The 18,318-nt window shown below is 37.2% G+C and overlaps 1 protein-coding gene across 1 annotated transcript; it reads left to right on the top strand.

Moving 5' to 3' along the window:
• Positions 1-1,595: 1,595 nt before the first annotated feature.
• Positions 1,596-18,318, top strand: mmp20.L (matrix metallopeptidase 20 L homeolog). The gene is given in 10 exon segments (NM_001097975.1): positions 1,596-1,758; positions 6,093-6,337; positions 9,157-9,305; positions 9,725-9,850; positions 9,936-10,097; positions 11,178-11,310; positions 11,983-12,116; positions 14,385-14,541; positions 17,466-17,569; positions 18,121-18,318. Coding segments are annotated over 10 exon segments (1,437 nt in total). The 5' UTR covers positions 1,596-1,632; the 3' UTR covers positions 18,222-18,318.

The raw sequence follows: 18,318 nt of genomic DNA, 5'->3' as shown, positions 1-18,318 counted from the left end.
TATCGGGGATGCTGCTCCTTGTTGCAGACTTCTAACAGAGGGGTTGGCCCATATTACAGGTAGGCCCTATGTACCCCTTATTGCCTATCCTCCTGCACCCCTAATTGGGCAAGTACCACCAGGACACTGGTCCATCACTTCCTCCTCATTGGAGCCTCAGATACTTGTCTCTCTACTTTATCACTACTCTCCCCAAATGCAGTGAGCTCAAACAGCTCTTCTTCTACCACTATCTTGCCTATCTACTCCTATTTGTTTCTCCTCTGAGGTGGTCTACCTCAGGCTCCCTGGCATCATGTGCTATGCCTTCTTCATCAGCCAATGAGGAGGTTCTTCAATCTGCTTCTCATTATATAGCTTCTTCAATGGGCATTCCCCTTCTCTTCTTCTGAACCAATTATAACAGTGATTAAATAACAAACCATTTGCCCACTCCTTACATCTTCCCCCAGATAAACATAACCACATCTTCATAGTCAACTAATTAAATATGTTTACATTCAACCCCTCTCACACAGAGACTTGTTGGTTGACCCTCTAGTTAGATATAATGATAGACTGTGCAATATTAGTAAATAATAAGCAATAGTTGTCCTGTAAACTCCACCAATACTAATGCCCAATAATTTGAAGAGGCAAGTTTAGTTACTAGTTAGTGATGGGCTAGCCATGAAGACAGTGACCCTTTTCAGGGAAGAGCAGAACTAGTATGGCCATCAAAATGTGTAAACTTCATAGAGTGATAGAGGAGTTTGCTTATTTGCTCTAAAATGTTGCTTTAGGTTTTCTAATATGGATTTGCTGCAAAAGAACACAAGGGTTCACCAAGCCAAAGCTGATGACTTGCTGTGCATAAACAACCATTAAACCCAAGTCAAATATGATTGAGAAATGATTGAGAACTTTGCATAATAGAAGCCATATTAAGAAGATGGTTCCATTAGTAATACTGTATTTGAAATGTGCTTGCAGTCCAGGAGCTGGCCCTGATTCAAGTACGGGACCTGTTATCCAGAATGTACCGGGGGTTATCTGGATATGAGATCTCCATACCTTAAGGCAACTAAATAATAATTCAAAAATAAAAAATCCAATAGGATTGTTTTACTTCCAATGAGAGTTAATTATATCTTAGTTGGGATCAAGTACAAGCTACTGTTTTATTATTAAACAAAAAAATTATTTCATTAATTTTTGATTATTTGCTTAAAATAGAGTCTATGGGAAATGGTCAAGCCATAATTCATAGCTCTCTGGATAATGAGTTTCCGGATAACGGATCCCATACCGGTACTAATAAGGCTACAACAGGACTAGGTCACTCCTATTATTGTGCCAAATATGATAAGGTTCAACCAAAATAAGATGTGACACGCGACCAACTGCTGTTTGGTAAAATAACTGGTCAAGTCAAATATATGTATATATATCCCCTAAGAACACCTTATCATTGCTCTGTTGAAATGATAGTTTTTGTGTATGCCCTTGCAGAACTGTAATTACATCTGCAGACGTGAATCATCTCAGAGCAGAGCGATGTCTGGAGTATATATATAATCAACCTTTGTGTATTTTAGCCCCATATTAAATATCACTTGGAAGTTGCCAGTTCATCCCCTTCAAATTTGGAAAATGAGGGCCCTGGACATTTTGTGGATTTTGGATTTTTTGCTTTTTTGTTGGAAATTATCTTTAGCTGCGCCGTTGCGTTTTACATGGTCTCAACCTATCGACTGGAAGGACATTTATACGGCAAAGGTGGGTTGCAGTTCTTTTATCCTGTAGTAGAGAGTTGGCAAGAAAAAGACATTTTCACTTGTTTGATAAGAGCATTTCAACACAGGCTACGTGACTGCAGAACAAAAGGGTCATTCAATAGGTACTTACCAGCAGTCATTACATCACACGTTTTATACTACATCAGTCATTGGTATAATATTAATGAAATCAACTTGCACTTTGCAATGATCTGGGCTAATCCCTCTCCCGAAATCCATCTACAAATTGTGCACATAGCACCAGTATCACAACTCCCCATGGTGACAAGAAAAGTGCTTTAATATTGCCCAATTCTGCGTGAGAATTTGAACGGTGAAACGAGTAAACCAGCTATTGTTTATAACAGAGTAAATGGAAAGTGTGTGACATACAGTTAGGGGCAGATTTATCAAAGGTCCAAGTGAAAATTCGATTTTAAAAAATTATAATTTTGAGCTAATTTTTGTGTACTTCGACTAGGGAATAGTCCAAATTTGATTGAATTTGAAAAAAAATTGAAAATTCGAATTTCAAAATTTATCATGTCTCTTTAAAAATTTGACTTTGACCATTCACCATCTAAAACCTGCCAAATGACTGTTTTAGCCTATGCGGGACCTCCTAGAACCTATTTGGAGTAAATTGGTGGACTTTCTAAAATCAAAGTTTTTTTGCGGAAAAACTTAGAATTGTATGATTCAAATTCAATATTACTTAGATTCATACGATCCGAATTCGATCGTAAATGGCCCTATTCAGCAAAAAAAACCTTTGATTTAATTTCGGTTGGTCTTTTTGAATAAGAATTTCGAAGTTTTTCAAATTCGATATTCGACCCTTGATAAATCTGCCCCTTAATTAGAGAACAGTCTGGATGCTTAATATATTTGTTTTTTGAAAATATTTTTGTTTAGTTTGTAACATCTTGAAAGGGGTTGTTCATTTTTAAATTAACCTTTAATATTATGTAGAAAATAATTTGCAGTTGGTTTTGGTTTTTTTATTATTTTTGATTTTTGAGTTATTTAGCTTTATATTCAGCAGCTCTCCAGTTTGCAATTTCAGCAGTCTGGCTGCTCTTACCCCAGCAACCATGCACTGATTTGAATAAGAGACTGGAATATGAATAGGAGAGAGCTTGAACAAAAAGTAGCAATAACAATAAAGGGGGGGTATTTACTAAAATTCTAATTTATCTCATTGTAAAACAAAGTCAATCTAACTCACATCCACGAATTTAACTCATTTATCAAAAAATCAGTTCTAAAAAGTAGATATGTGAAAAATCTCGACAAAATTGTGCAACAATTTGATGTTGCTGCCTGAATTGTATGATTTTTTGAGTTGTCACCAGAAAACCCTGACTTTTTCAGATTATCATACAAAAACCAGCGCAGATCATGACATCTTCAAATTGTAAAAAGGACATCTGCCATCTGTGCTGATCCTATAGGACTGCTTTAAATCAATTCAGGGTTTTAGAGGTTTTATAGTATATTTTTTCGCTAGGAATTAAAACTCTTAGAGGTTTTAGAGGTATTCGTGGTTTTTAGTGCATTATTTTCCATTTTTTTCGGATCTTTTAATAAAGTCATGACATTCATAGTTTTACAATTTGGTCGTGGTTTCAAAAACCTCAACCACACAAAATCAACCACAAAAATCCGACCTTTGATAAATAGGAAATGAAATGTCATTTTAAAAAATCATATTGCATAATAAACAAATGGAGTTCTGTAAATAACATGCCCCTGTTTTAATTGTGAATATTCGGTTTCAGCACATTTGCTTGACGGTTTTGAATAAGATGGGGCGAATGTAGGTTTGGAAAGGGAAACTAAAAATATCAATGAAAACGAAATAGGAAAGAAGTCAACATTCTGAAGATATAATTTTACTAATACAGGTATGGGATCCGTTATCTAGAAATGTGCCATCCAGAAAGTTCAGAATTATGAGAAGGTCATCTCCCATTGACTCCATTTCTGTGTAATAATAAAACAGTAGCTTGTACTTGATCCCAACTAAGATATAATTAATCCTTATTGGAGGTGAACCCATCCTTTTGGGTTTATATAATGTTTAAATGAATAATGGAGATCCAAATTACGCAAAAACTTATCTTATCTGGAAAACCCCAGGTCCCAAGCATTCTGGATAACATGTCCAGTGTCGGACTGGCCCACCGGGATACCAGGAAAACTCCCGGTGGGCCCAGGTGTCAGTGGGCCCTTTTGCTTCTAATCATTTGGCCCATTTTATGGGAAAATAAAGAGGTTAAGTGAGGAGAGGATGAATAATAGTTTGGAAAGTGGGCCCATGGTCTAAGGTTTTCTGGTGGGCCCCTGGTATCCCAGTCCGACACTGAACATGTCCCATACCTGTAGAGTACTTATGCCTACATTGTGTGTTTTTCTGTACAGTCTGTGAGAAAGCATAGGACATTGTTTTTGCTACTGTCTTGAATAACCCATATCCAGTCACTTACAGTGGCCAACAATGACTTCAGACCACACTCCCTGGCCCCAGTGACATCGCCCTAACTATGGCTTCCCACCCCAAGTGCAGGGTCTCTAGAGGGGCTTGAAGATACTCAAAATAGCTTCTCCTCTCCTAGGTACGGTTTAGGAAAGTCACCTGATCTTGTCTTGGCTATCAACAACAAATACAAATTTTACATTACCAGTTGGACTGCCAGAAGAAGTCACAGGGACCACCCCATACTGCAGCCTATTTTACTATATACAAATGGATATATTTATTTATCCTTTTATATACACATGAGTACTCACTAACAAACATATAGTGAATTGTAGAAATGCAATTGTGAGGTGCAGCCAAACTAAGCACCCTTGTTTCCCTTACTGATCTTGGACTTTTGCCTGTGATAATGCTAAATAGTATTACAGGTATAGACCTGGGGTTTTCCAGATAATGGATCTTTCCTTAATTTGGATCTTCATACCTTGGGACAAATTCACTAAGCCGCGAAGCGCCGAACGCTAGCGTTAATTCGCTAGCGTTTGGCATTTTCGCTAAATTCACTAAATTCACTAACGAACGCTGGCGTAGTTTCGCTAGTGTTACTTCGCAACCTTACGCCAGGCGAATTTTCGCTAGCGACGAAACTACGCAAATTCACTAACTTGCGCAGTGTACTGAACGCTACCTTTTACGCTAGACTTCCTTCGCCACCTCAGACCTGGCGAAGCGCAATAGAGTAGATAGGGATTGTTTAAAAAAAAGTCAATTTTTTTTCTAAGTCCCAAAAAACGCTGGCGTGTTTTCTACATGATGGCTGATAGGCTGAAAAAGATCGAAAAATTTTTGGGGCTCCCCTTCCTCCCCCCTACATTTCCTGACTCATGGCAACTTACCTAGACAGTGGGCACATGTGTAGGTCAAAATAAAAATTTTATTTGCTGATTTGAAGGTTTTCTAGGCATTTGTAGTGCAGATACATGTTCCTCCATTGAAATTTGAATTTCGCGCCATATGCAAATTAGCCTTCGCTAGCGTAACTTCGCTTTATATAGCGAATCAACGCTAGCGCAACTTCGCAACCTTACGCTACCCCTGTGCGCAACTTCGGATTTTAGTGAATTTGCGGAGCCCTGGCGAAACTACGCCTGGCGAAGTGCGGCGAAGTGCGGCGAAGTGCGGCGAAGTTGCGCCTGGCGCAACTTCGCATCTTAGTGAATTTGCCCAGTCTACTAGAAAATCATGTAAACATTAAAAAAAACCAATAGGCTGGTTTTGCTTCCAATAAGGATTAATTATATCTTAGTTGGGATCAAGTACAAAAGGTACTGTTTTATTATTACAGAGAAAAAGGAAATCATTTTTTTAAAATGTGGATTTTTTGGATAAAATGGAGTCTATGGCAAACAGCCTTTCCGTATAACGGGTTTCTGGATCCCGGTATCATTAGATGTAATAGAAAGGGATGGATTCTTATTTTACAGTGAGAATACCAAAGGTCGGTACTCCGGGTACAGGTATGCGATTCGTTATCTGGAAGCCAGAAAGTTCTAAATTGGGGAAGGCGTTCTTCCATAGACTCAATTTTAATCCAATAATTCAAATTATATTTTCATAATAGTTTTCTTTTTTACTGTTATAGTAAAACACTGCCTTGTACTTGATCCTTGCTAGTATATAATTAATCCTTACCGGAGGAACAGAACAATCCTTTTGGGTTTATTTAATGTTTAAATGATTTGTTAGTAGGTGATCCAAATTACAGAAAGACCCCTTAACTCCTGGTCCTGAGTATTCTGTATAATAGGTCTCCTACCTGCACTATACTCTGTTAACTATTCTTTTAATTACAGCAATATCTTGACAAGTATTACAGTGACCGAGGGCCGGTGCGAGTGGCTGAGATGGTGGCGGACGATGTCTCTATGTCGAGAAAGATTAGAAAAATGCAAAAGTTTTATGGCCTTCAGGTTACCGGCAAGTTGGATCAATCTACACTCGCAGTCATGAAGAAGCCACGCTGTGGGATGCCAGACTTGGCCAATTATCACGTCTTTCCTGGAGAGCCTAAATGGCAAAAAAGTACTTTGACTTACAGGTAAGTATGTGCCATTGGTGAAATATGGATCTTGTAAATGATGTGAAAATTTTGAGCAGGTCTCTAGTAACTGATAGTCCATGTCAGGAGGTAGAATCTACTGGGCAGTTATCTGAAAACAAACATGACTGGTTTCTACAGTTTACTCAACTTGTGTATCTTTTAGCAGATTATTCCAGTGGTGTTTGTTTACAATGCCCATGCTTAGTGTTATAATAAAAGTCTATGGGATACATATTGTCCCTTACATTGCTGCCTTTTATTACTTGATATTCGGAAAGCTTAGAATTACTCTACAATTATCTCCCATAGACTCCATTTTAATCAAGTCATGCCAAATTTTAAAACATATTTCCTTTTTCTCTGTAATAATAAAACAGTATCTTGTACTTGATCCCAACTAAGATATAATTAATCCTTATTGGAAGCAAAACCAGCCTATTGGGTTTATTTAGAGGCCCATTTATCAAAGGTCGAATTTCAAATTCATATGAATTTTTTTTACTCATAATAATAAATTTAAATATACTCGAAATTCAAATGGAGGTTATTTAAGAAAAAATGTGAACATCTAAAACTCGAACAAATATTACCGACTTGAATCGAATTCAATTCAAATTCGACTAAACTCGAATCTATTTTTTTTTCTTAAAAAAAAAAACTCATATGTCAGGAAGGCGATTAATATCTTCAAATGGGTCACCGAACCTCTGCCATTGACTTCTACATGAACTCAGCAGGTTTTAGGTGGCAAATACCCGAATTCGAATTGTACCAAGGGTCAAGGTTTGATAAATCTCGAATTTCTTATTTGAATCTAGTTTTGATTATTCCCAATTCGAATTTGTGAGTTTTGACCAAAAATACAATTCGAACATTCTAATTTACTATAATTCGGCCTTTAATAAATCTGCCCCTTAATGTTTAAATTATCTTTTTAGAGATGTGAAGTATGGTGATCCAAGTAACGGAAAGATCCCTTATCTGGAAAGCCCCAGTATTCTGGATAACAGGTTCCATACCTGTACAGTGCACTCATATGGAGTAGTGTAATACATATTTGAATCAGGTGACCAGTCAATGTTACCTGCTGGTTGCTAGAGGTGATGATTAGACCTGTAGCAAACTTTGCTCCTTCTATTATATTACCCCTGCAGTGTTTCTACAACTGTGAGACCTACTTACACCTTTGCTTTGGAATAAGTGGCCTGCTTGTTTAACATACATGCCAATTACATCCTGCTCTTAATACTTTATACTGTGACTAAAAAGTCAGCATGTGGCACTTAAATTATTCTTGTAACAATTTTTATCTTGTCAGTTTTAATATTTGCAAACACGTGGAACTCTATATTGGCACTTCTAGTAAGGTTTTAAATTAATAGGATTGGCTGTTCACTAAAGCATGTATGGGGAATGGAAGATTTTCTGCTCTTAATTACAATCCCCTTCTTCCAATCTCTCTATCTTTCAATGATTTCTTATAAAGCTTTTTTTTTTAGGTTAACATTATTTTAATTTAGCCTAGCATTAGATGCCCTTATCCTTTCTTATGCCCACAAAAAAGTGGCTACCATTGCTGGTAGGGGGTGATTCTTCCACTGTACAGAGTGCTGGTAAGGCCCCATCTAGAATATGCCGTACAGTTTTGGTCTCCATCACTCAAACAGGACATTATTGTATTAGAGAGGGTACAGAGAAAGGCAATTAAGCTGGTAAAAGGTATTGAAAATCTTAGCTATGAGGAAAGACTGGCCAAATTGGGGATGTTCACTTGAGGGGTGATATATATTTATCAGTAGGTCCTTCCAACTGATAAGAGGGAACCCATTCCAATTAAAAGAAAGGAGATTCCAGCTAAATATTAGGAAGGGGTTTGTTACAGTGGAATTCTCTTCCTGAATCAGTTGTACAGGCTGATACATTAGATAGTTTTAAGAAGGGGATGGATGGCTTTTTAGCAAGTGAGGGAATACAGGGTTATGGAAGAAAGCTCATAGTATGTCACTAGTCTTACCAAGGAGTCGCGAGAGATGTGTGAAGCCTCTCCTGCAAGTCCCACTGGAGAACCAGCAACTGAGGTTGAAAACAGAGCTGGGCTCAGAGGAAGAATGGCAGGATTATTGAAAATAAGAACTCAGAGAAGTGTGGTCAATTCAGGCAGAGGTCGGTCGAGGCAGCAATCAATCAGAAACAAGGGATAGGCAGAAGTCAGTCTAGGCGGCAGTCAATCAATAACAAGAAGCAGGCAGAAGGTGGCAATCAATCAGGAACTGGTACAGTCAGCAATGAGTATAAGTCAGTGGAACAAGCTCAAAGTCTTTACCAGAATTGGTGCAGATCACTTCGCAAAGATCTGTAGGCCTTGGTGTCTATTTAAAAGCAGTGAATATGCGCCAAACGACTCTCCAGCATGTATTTACACGCCTGTGTCAGAACGTGTGCACGCTGTGTGCACATGCGAACGCGATCATGCTCCAACGTCAGAACGCCCGCACGACAGCTCCTTGCTGCTAGAGTGCCTTCTGGTGTGCCAGAACGTTCCTTACATAGTACAAGTTGATCCAGGGACTGATCCAATTTCCATCTTGGAGTCAGGAAGGAATTTTTTCCCCCTTTGAGGCAAATTGGAGAGTCCTCTGGATCAACTAGCAGTTAGGCAGGTTATAAATAGACTTTAAAGGTTGAACTTTATGGACATGTGTCTTTCTAAGTTACTATGTATTCAAATTTATCCAGATTCTGGAGCATATCCAAAGAAATGTGCAATCACTCTGGAAAAAGTAAATACCTACATATTTCTAATTGCTTTTTTTTAGGATTACAAAGTACACCACTAGCCTTAGTGCACAAGATGTTGATAGAGCTGTGGAGCTGGGGTTAAAAGCATGGAGTGCTGCGGCCCCTCTGAATTTTGTCAAAACAACTCAAGGAGAAGCTGACATCATGATTTCCTTTGAATCTGGAGGTAGAACAAAGAGAAAGTTATTATTGTAGGCCTGTGAAGTGTTTCATGCTGTGGCACACCTGCAGACAGAGATAGAAAAGGGCCATCTCAGTTCATTGACGTGTTCTCTAGATACCCACCCACCATTCAGATTCATGTAGGATTGCAAATGAAGTAGTTCCCATAAATGATCAGACCCATCACCCTCTTTATTGTAGTAGTAATGATCTGGCCAATGGCACTGGTATAGTATTCAGTTGCTTTTAGACATTTAAACAGACATGTTAGTTCATGTTACCTTGTATGCTATGGAATTGCTAGGGAATAAAAACATATTTTAAGACAATTCTTTCATTTAGAAACAGTAAATATGTTTTGTTCAAGTATACACATCAACTGAGCAGAAATATGAAAATGAGTTTGACATTTTTCATGTTTAGATCATGGAGATTCTTATCCTTTTGATGGTCCCCGGGGAACTCTGGCTCATGCGTTTGCTCCAGGTGAAGGATTAGGGGGCGATACTCATTTTGACAACGCTGAGAGGTGGACAACAGGAAAAAATGGCACGTAAATATATTTGTTATAACCTACATCAGTGGTATTTTATTTGTATGTGAACTGACTGTTTCATTCACTTCTTTTTTCCAGGGTTTAACCTTTTTACCGTAGCTGCTCATGAATTTGGCCACGCGTTAGGTCTTGGACATTCAAGTGATCCTTCAGCTTTGATGTACCCAACATATAGATACCAACATCCCGTTGGATTCCAGCTGCCACAAGACGATGTCAAAGGGATCCAAGCTTTGTATGGTATTGTAAACATATATGCTTGGAAATGACAAAGCTATTTAATTAGAATTATGTTGCAACAAATTATAGAGGAAGGCCATTTACAGCTCCATTCTAACCACACATGTTCCTGATATGTTTCTTAGTACAGGAATAGACATAGTTCCATTGTATCTCATAATAAAACCAAGACCAAGATTTTTTTCCTGCGATGGAGAAAGGCCATTTATGGCCATGTAGGATTGATCACACCCCCACTGACATCATGTGACATCTCCATGTCTAATAGGGCACATCTATTCCTGGTTTCTTGTAGAGGAATTTAAGCAGTACCACCTTAATAAAATCTATGGGAAAAGCTTTCAGAAAATATGACTATGAAGCTTTTAATTCAACCAAATCATTATACAGTATCAAGTTCAGGTATCGGATCCATTATCCAGAAACCCATCATCCAGAAAGCTCAGAAATTCGAAAAAAAAGGCCATCTCCCAAAGGCTCTATTTTAGCCAAATAATCCAATTTTTTATAAATGATTTCCTTTTTCTCTGTAATAATAAAATAGTACCTTGCACTTGATCCAAACTAAAATATTACTGATCTTTATTGGAGGCAAATTTTGCCCCAGCCTATTGAATTTGTTTAACGTTTAAATGATTAAGGTATGGACTTAAGGTATGAAGATCCAAAATAGGGAAAGATTCTGGATAACAGGCCCCATACCTGTAAATTTCCCAGCCAGTCCAGTTGCTTTTGACTTATCACTACTAGATACTTTCAGAAAATAATAATAAATTCAACTCATACTTTATACCTTATTTAGACATATAAGAAGAGACAATGCAACATTACAGTATAGTGTCCCTCTAGAAGTGAAATCAATCATGTCTTTATGAAATAAATTATTGTTGCAACACCATTGATTTTTGTTTTGTTTTTTAATTTGAGAACTACATGATGCTTGTCAGATCACCTTTTTTTGTCTAGTATGGAGTCATTATTGTCTGATTTAGTTCTGCAAGAACCTTATAGATTCCATCTATAAAAGAAAGATGCAGCTGGGTTTCACTGAACTCCAAATGGTTATATTCTTTCTCTTAGGAACCAAGGGAACTGGGAAAGAAAAGCCTGCAGGACCTCAGCAACCATCAAATAATCCAGATCAGTGCGACCCAAATCTATCTTTTGATGCTGTTACCGTTCTAGGAAATGAACTTTTGTTGTTCAAGGAGAGGTAATTCAAAGGTTCTTTTCTTGCTTTGAGTATGTGGCATTTATTTTCATCAGCCTTTGAAGAAATATAAAAGCTTGGGTTCTTGCAATTTATGGCCAAAATATTCCCTATCACTGCTATGTTGATCTCAGCTACCCTTACTAAAATTATTTAGCTAATAGTAAGTTCTTAGATAGGGACGTAAATAGAGAGACCATAAACTTCTGCTGCTCCTCTATAATAACTCACCCTCTATAACTGCTCCTACCACTGTACATAACCACCATAGTTTAACTTCTGGCTATCACTCCCTCCCTGGGAATCTTCTGATCACGTCTACTTAACGTACTGCCACAGACCTAAAGGTCCATCTCATAAAGAGATCATGCTGTATTTTCAAAATAAATTATTATATAGAAACGGCTGTTCCATTATGGTGCATAAATGCTAAATTGTATATCTTAAGCTGAAGAAAGGTTCATACAAATACAATGTCATAAAATTATGCAGATGAAATGTAACTGTTCATGGGTTGGAGATCTCTGTGGCCTTATAACACAGGCTTAATTAATTAATATATACCGATATTATATTTAATAAAATATATTTATGATTTCAAGACTTCAGCAGCTCCATATAAAAATCTAGACCAACAAACCCCATGTTTAGCTGTATTGCTTTATTCCTAACAAGGTCTTTCTGGAGGAGACACGCCCAACTTGCCAACATCTGGCCAAGCCCAATCGCAAGCTCCTTCCCACAGTTGATGTCCAACGTTGATGCTGCCTATGAAGTTGCAGAACGAGGGACAGCATATTTTTTTAAAGGTAAGACATTTACAAAGGTTATGATATTTAGAATATAGCATCTGTGACTGCAGTGCATTAGGGATAATGAGACCAAAGGAATAATAGGTGCAAGGTTTTGTCCATTTCTAAAAATCCATTGGCTCCAGGCATTTTGTAATTCTCAGTCAAAATACTCAGTCAATGAAGACAGCTAATAAAGGAATTGCTAATAACAGGGAACAAGATTTGAATATATATATACACATACAGGTATGGGACCCAGTATCCAGAAGGCTTGGGACCTGGGGTTTACCAGGTTATGGATCTTTTTATAATTTGCATCTTCATACCTGTGGTTTTTGAAACCACAAGCAGACTCACAAACTCTAAAACAATAAATATTGTGAGGTTTATTTAAAAATCTGAATAACAAACGGAAAATTACGCTGAACAATGCACTAAATAATACAAATACTATGAAAACCTCTAAAAATGTGATTTTTTCGGACAATTCAAAGCAAAAAAAAAAAGTCGAAATTGATTAAGAGTGGTCCAATGGGATCAGCAAAGATCCCATTAACTTCTATAGGACCTCGACAACATTTACCTGGGGACGTTTTGTATAAGAGGCTTTCGTGATTTTTACACTTCATAAATCTCACATTTTTAGCTCTTTTCTTAAAAAAAAATTAGAAAACCCAGAATTTTTAAAGATTTGTGGAAAAAAATCTAAATTTGACTGTTAGTAAAGGGACCTATAAATCTACTAGAAAATCATGTAAACATGAAATAAACCATATAGGCTATTTTGCTTCCAATAAGGATTAATTATATCTTAGTTGGGATCAAGTACAAGCTACTGTTTTATTATTACAGGAAAAAAGGAAATCATTTTTAAAAAATTGGGATTATTTTAATAAAATGGAGTCTCTGGTAGAGAGCCTTCCTGTAATTCAAAGCTTTCTGAATAATGGGTTTCTGGATAACGTACCCTTAGCTGTATAAATATATATATATAATTGTTCCATTTTTATTCTTTGTGCTTGGTATTTCTCACTCATGGTTTATTTCTAATGATGAGTAAATCTGAGCAAAATTCTACATTTCACCATCTACAAATTTTCCTACGAAACTGCGGCAAAATTTTTTGGCAGAAAACTTTGCACCGGCAAAAAAGTTGCAGAGACAAAAAAGTCACCATAACAAAGAAAAGCCCATTGACGAAAAATTTCGCTGAGACAAAAAAAAGTTGCCACAAGAAAAAACTCCCAAAATTGTTATGCGCGTAAATAATAGTAAAAAAAAAAATTGTCCATTGACTAATGCATTTTGCTATTTTTTTCAGCATTTTTGGATTTTTTTGCGCAGTTTCGTTAATTTTTTGGCAAAGCAAAACAGGACAGATTTGCTCATCACTACTTATTTTTATTCTCATGTCAGCATACCAGCTTTTCACAAAAAAATAAAGAGGATAGAAAAAAACATGCCATAGTTTTATGTAAATAATGAACACGCGCAGTATTACTAACTCTCCTGCTCACAGGATAGTGGGTTGTCTGGGAAAACTTGTTTTGTCATATTGTGGTGTCAGAAGTACTGACCATCTTCACACAATTGTTAAATAAAACCACAATTATTGATAAAAATTACAGATAGGAGAACTGGCGTGTGCTGCAACCACATAAGTGAGCATATTACTCACTATCTTAATATTATGAAATGATAAAGTTTATGATATAAGGGCACAGAATATAGTAACAGAGCCTATAGAGAAAGACTTGCAGCCTACAGGAGGATTGCCTCCAAGCCAGGAATTCAAATAGAAGTACATGTTTTAAGAGGGCAACATCCAAGGAGTCAGAGAGTAGCATATTGCTCACAAGTCACTGGTTATTAATCACTGCCCTAGAATAATCAACTCACAATTAATTACAGTAGCTACAAACACAGTTATGGCTCATTTGGCTTTCCTGGTTCATATTGTCTGCCCCCTAAAACACAAAGAAAACAGAATAATGTCAGATGATTCACTGGCTCATGAACTCACATCTCTGGATAATTCAACAGCATTGGGTGATCAATGAAAATATACAGTAAACTTTAGGGCAATAATATGTGCTAAGTGGTCATTGATGGAGAGAGTTGCCATGATCCTGTCTGAGACAATCACAGTTTGGTGACCAACAAATGCCCCAACCCACTGACTATTCTAAAGAATACGTCTGTTTCATTTTTCTTAGCAAATACTGCTAGAAAATGCTGGAATAAATGTAAATACCCCAATTATATATCCTTTTGGTTTATCAGGACCTCATTACTGGACAACAAGAGGATTACAAACTCAAGGACTCCCAAGGACCATTTATGACTTTGGTTTTCCAAGACACGTACAGAAAATAGATGCCGCTGTTCACTTAAAGAACTCCAGAAAAACTCTCTTCTTTGTTGGTGATGATTATTACAGGTATTTATGTCAATAGGGTAATATCTGCATATTATTTGTTAAATGGGTTTTTACCAGGAAAAGAATAAGAAGGAAGGTAATGTATTTATTTTAACATACAAGGGGGTTATTAACTAAAACTCAAATTGATCTATTTTTTTTTTTTTATTAAAACAAAGTCGACCTTCCACCAATTGAACTCATTTATCAATAATTTTTCTCGAAAAAGTTGGTGCAACAAAAAAACATTATAACAAATTTGTGCACCAATTTGAATCGTATGATTGACCCTCCCCAAACTAGGCTTTATCGAATTGTCTCCACGACAACTCTAATTTATCGGATTAGCAGAGGAAAACCAGTGCAGATCATGATGTCAAGAAACATCTTCAGGGACATCTGCCATTGACTTCTACATGACCTGAACAGGTTTGAGATGGAGAATTTTTGGATTTGGACTTTTAGCAGCTTTGGGGTAAAATAAATCTCAAAAAAAATTGAGTTTTTAATTTTTCCTTGAAAAATGTGAGTTTTCCGTCTAAAAACCTCGATCAGAAAAAATTAATGGTTAATAAATGGGCCCCTTCGTACATGATAAAAAAACATCTAGACAAGTGTGTCCAATATATCATATTGAGGGCATTAATACTACTATTGTGAGAAGGCTTCAAGATTTTGAAGTATTGTAGGTAGGTTTTGTGTCCATTTAGCCACAAAATCAATTAGTGAAGTTAGGCACTAATGTTGGAGAACATGTGTAACATAAGGTATCCCAAACCCAGAGCTCACCCCAAGGACCCAGTCTTGGCTCACTCTTCTGCCTATAACAGCCACCTTTGGCTTCGGAAGGAGCTCTACTCAGATGCCGCCAGGACTTAATGTGAGAGGACCAAGGAGAAAGTTCTAGGCCGATAAGAAACCAAACGTGTAGTAGTAGAACAGGGAACCAGAAGCACAGTCGATGGTAAGGCATAGGGGCAGATTAACTAACCCGCGAAAAGTCACCAGCATCCACTTCACACCCAGCGCAACAAGAAAATTTGCTCAGGCAACTCTAATTCACTAAAATGAGGAGTCTCCTCCCGGCGTCGAACGCTGGCGACTTTTTGTTTGCGGTACTTTGGTAATGCGAGCATTTCAAAATAAAGATACGCTAGCGTTCATTTCTGCCTAGTGCTCAGGTTAATTTGCATATGGTGGGAAATTAAAACTTGTATTTACTTCTTTATGTTATAGATAGCAGCAAATACTTTACATTTACACTGTTAATTACACATGTCCAGGGAACCTTAATAAAGACAATAGAGTTGTTATAATGCCCTACACATGAGCCCACTGTATAGTTAATTCTCCATATGTTCCATGTTCCATATATCCATATTAAGGACTTTTGCAGGATATCACTCTGAAAAAAGGAAAAGTCGCCATTTTAGTAAATTTGCGGAGTAACGTTCATTCACCGAGGAGAATTGTCAGCTGGCGATAGAGTGCTAATGACCACTAGTGCCTGTCTCTTTCTTTTAACGAATTGGCGTCTGAGCCCATTAGTAAATTACTGATGTCCCTGCGGGCGGTAATGCCGACAAATTGCCACTAGCGTTAGCCACTTCGCCCTTTAGTAAATCTACCCCTTGATCAGAACCAATCGGGCAATACAGTACAAGATCGGTAGGAGGGACGTAGTCAGGGTCACAGGCCGGTGTCAAAAACCAACAATATCACAATACAAAATCATAATCCGCAGAGTGGTCAGTAAACAGGCAAAGGTCGGTACAGGCATCGAATACTTTTATCCAAATACAAAATATCGTTTCTAAACGGTAAACACGATCACATATCTATAAACAGGTCTTCATTCTGTTCTTTTACTACATGATGTGCTGGACAGGATTTCTCAGGTTACAATAATGCTGGCTCACAGAGAAAAAAATGTCCAGAATGTGATCCCTGAATAACCCTGTTAAGCTTAAGCTTTTAGATCTATAGCTTCCTGGTCAATAATGTGTCTTTTGTTGAGCAATAGCAAGGCTAGGGTTACATGCCAATGACTTAGCACCATGCCTAGAATTACATCAGCCTTGAAGTTTAAATCAGTGGAATAGCTGCCACACGTATAAGGGCAATGGCACTGGAATTTCTATGTGTGCACTGCTCTAAAGATAATGTGACACAAGGTGATGCAAATAATAATTATTAACTGTAAAGATGTGTCATCTAAAGATAGAATAAAAGCACATAAAGGCAAAGTACAGGGAATTAGCAACAACACTATGGGAGTTATGTACTAAACCATAAATTTATCAGTTTGGGCTTTTTGGGGCAAAAAGTGGGAAAGTGGGAAAAAAAAACACTCAGTAGTAAAAGTCAAGTTCCATTGAGACTGATTCAATTACATTAAGTAGGAGAGATAACAGCCTGCCAGAAAGTTCCATCCTAAAGTGCAGGCACAAGTCACATGACTAGGGGCAGCTGGGAAACTGACAATATGTCTAGCCCCATGTCAGATTTCAAAATTGAATATAAAAAAATCTGTTTGATCTTTTGAGAATCGGATTTCAGTGCAGAATTCTGCTGGAGCAGCACTAGTAACTGATTCATTTTGAAAAAAACATGTTTTCCCATGACAGTATCCCTTTAACAGAAGAATATTTTGCAGGAACTTGAAACTAACGATATCATTGTAATGAAATAAATGACACTGATGCACACACTAATCATATAGGATCATGAAACAGGATCTGAAATATCTGGTAACAAAAAAATAATTACCGATGCATGAACTTTGCATTTGTAGCATTTTAGCTCAGTCCACATTCAACTCATTGTAAAATATAAAACTTGTATATGTTAGGATTTTGATTTCATATGCTCTGCCCCATGCTTTTTATTTGGTAAGGGATCCTCTTTAATTTATGAACGAACCTCACATGTTATTGCTCCCATAGTTACGATGAAACAAGAAGGGCAATGGAGGATGATTACCCAAAGAGTATTGATGATGAATTCCCAGGTGTGGAAGGAAATATTGATGCAGCAGTTGAAGTTAATGGTAAGAAACCCAAAAATCTACTGATACTGGATTTATGTTGGGTATGAATCAACAAAGTTTGGGACAAAATACCCTTTGGCAGAAATGGCAGTAGGGGAAGACAGAATGATAGGTACCTCCGACCTGAGTCACAATACAGGTATAGGATCCGTTATCCGGAAATCCATTATCTAGAAAGCACAGAATTGCAGAAATGATGCCTCCCATAGACTCCATTTTATCCATATAATCCAAATTTTTAAAAATGATTTCCTTTTTCTCTGTAATAATAAAACAGTATCTTGTACTTGATCCCAACTAAGATATAATTAATCCTTATTGGAAGCAAAATCAGTTTATTGGGGTTAGTTATTGTTTACATGATTTTCTAGTAGACTTTAGGTATGAAGTTGCAAATTACAGAAAGATCTGTTATCCAGAAAACCCCAGGTCTCAAGCATTCTGGATATCAGGTCCCATACCTGTACCAGAAACACATTGTATGTATAAGCACCCATGTTCTGTTCTTGGACTAATGACTAACTGTATTAATGCTGTTGTATTCTTCACAGGATTTATTTACTTTTTCTCTGGTCCAAAGGCTTATAAGTACGACACTGAAAAAGAGGACGTGGTTAATATTGTGAAATCTAGTTCTTGGATCGGATGCTAAAAAAGTTCTCTGAAAATTGTTACAATCACCTCAGGATCATGAGGAAACTGGGTTTTGACATCAACGCAAGAAGAATTAAAATCTTGAAAACACTAAA

Source organism: Xenopus laevis, chromosome 2L (genome assembly GCF_017654675.1).
Source record: "Xenopus laevis strain J_2021 chromosome 2L, Xenopus_laevis_v10.1, whole genome shotgun sequence".
NCBI lineage: Eukaryota > Metazoa > Chordata > Amphibia > Anura > Pipidae > Xenopus > Xenopus laevis.
This window is presented reverse-complemented; position numbering and strand designations above follow the sequence as displayed.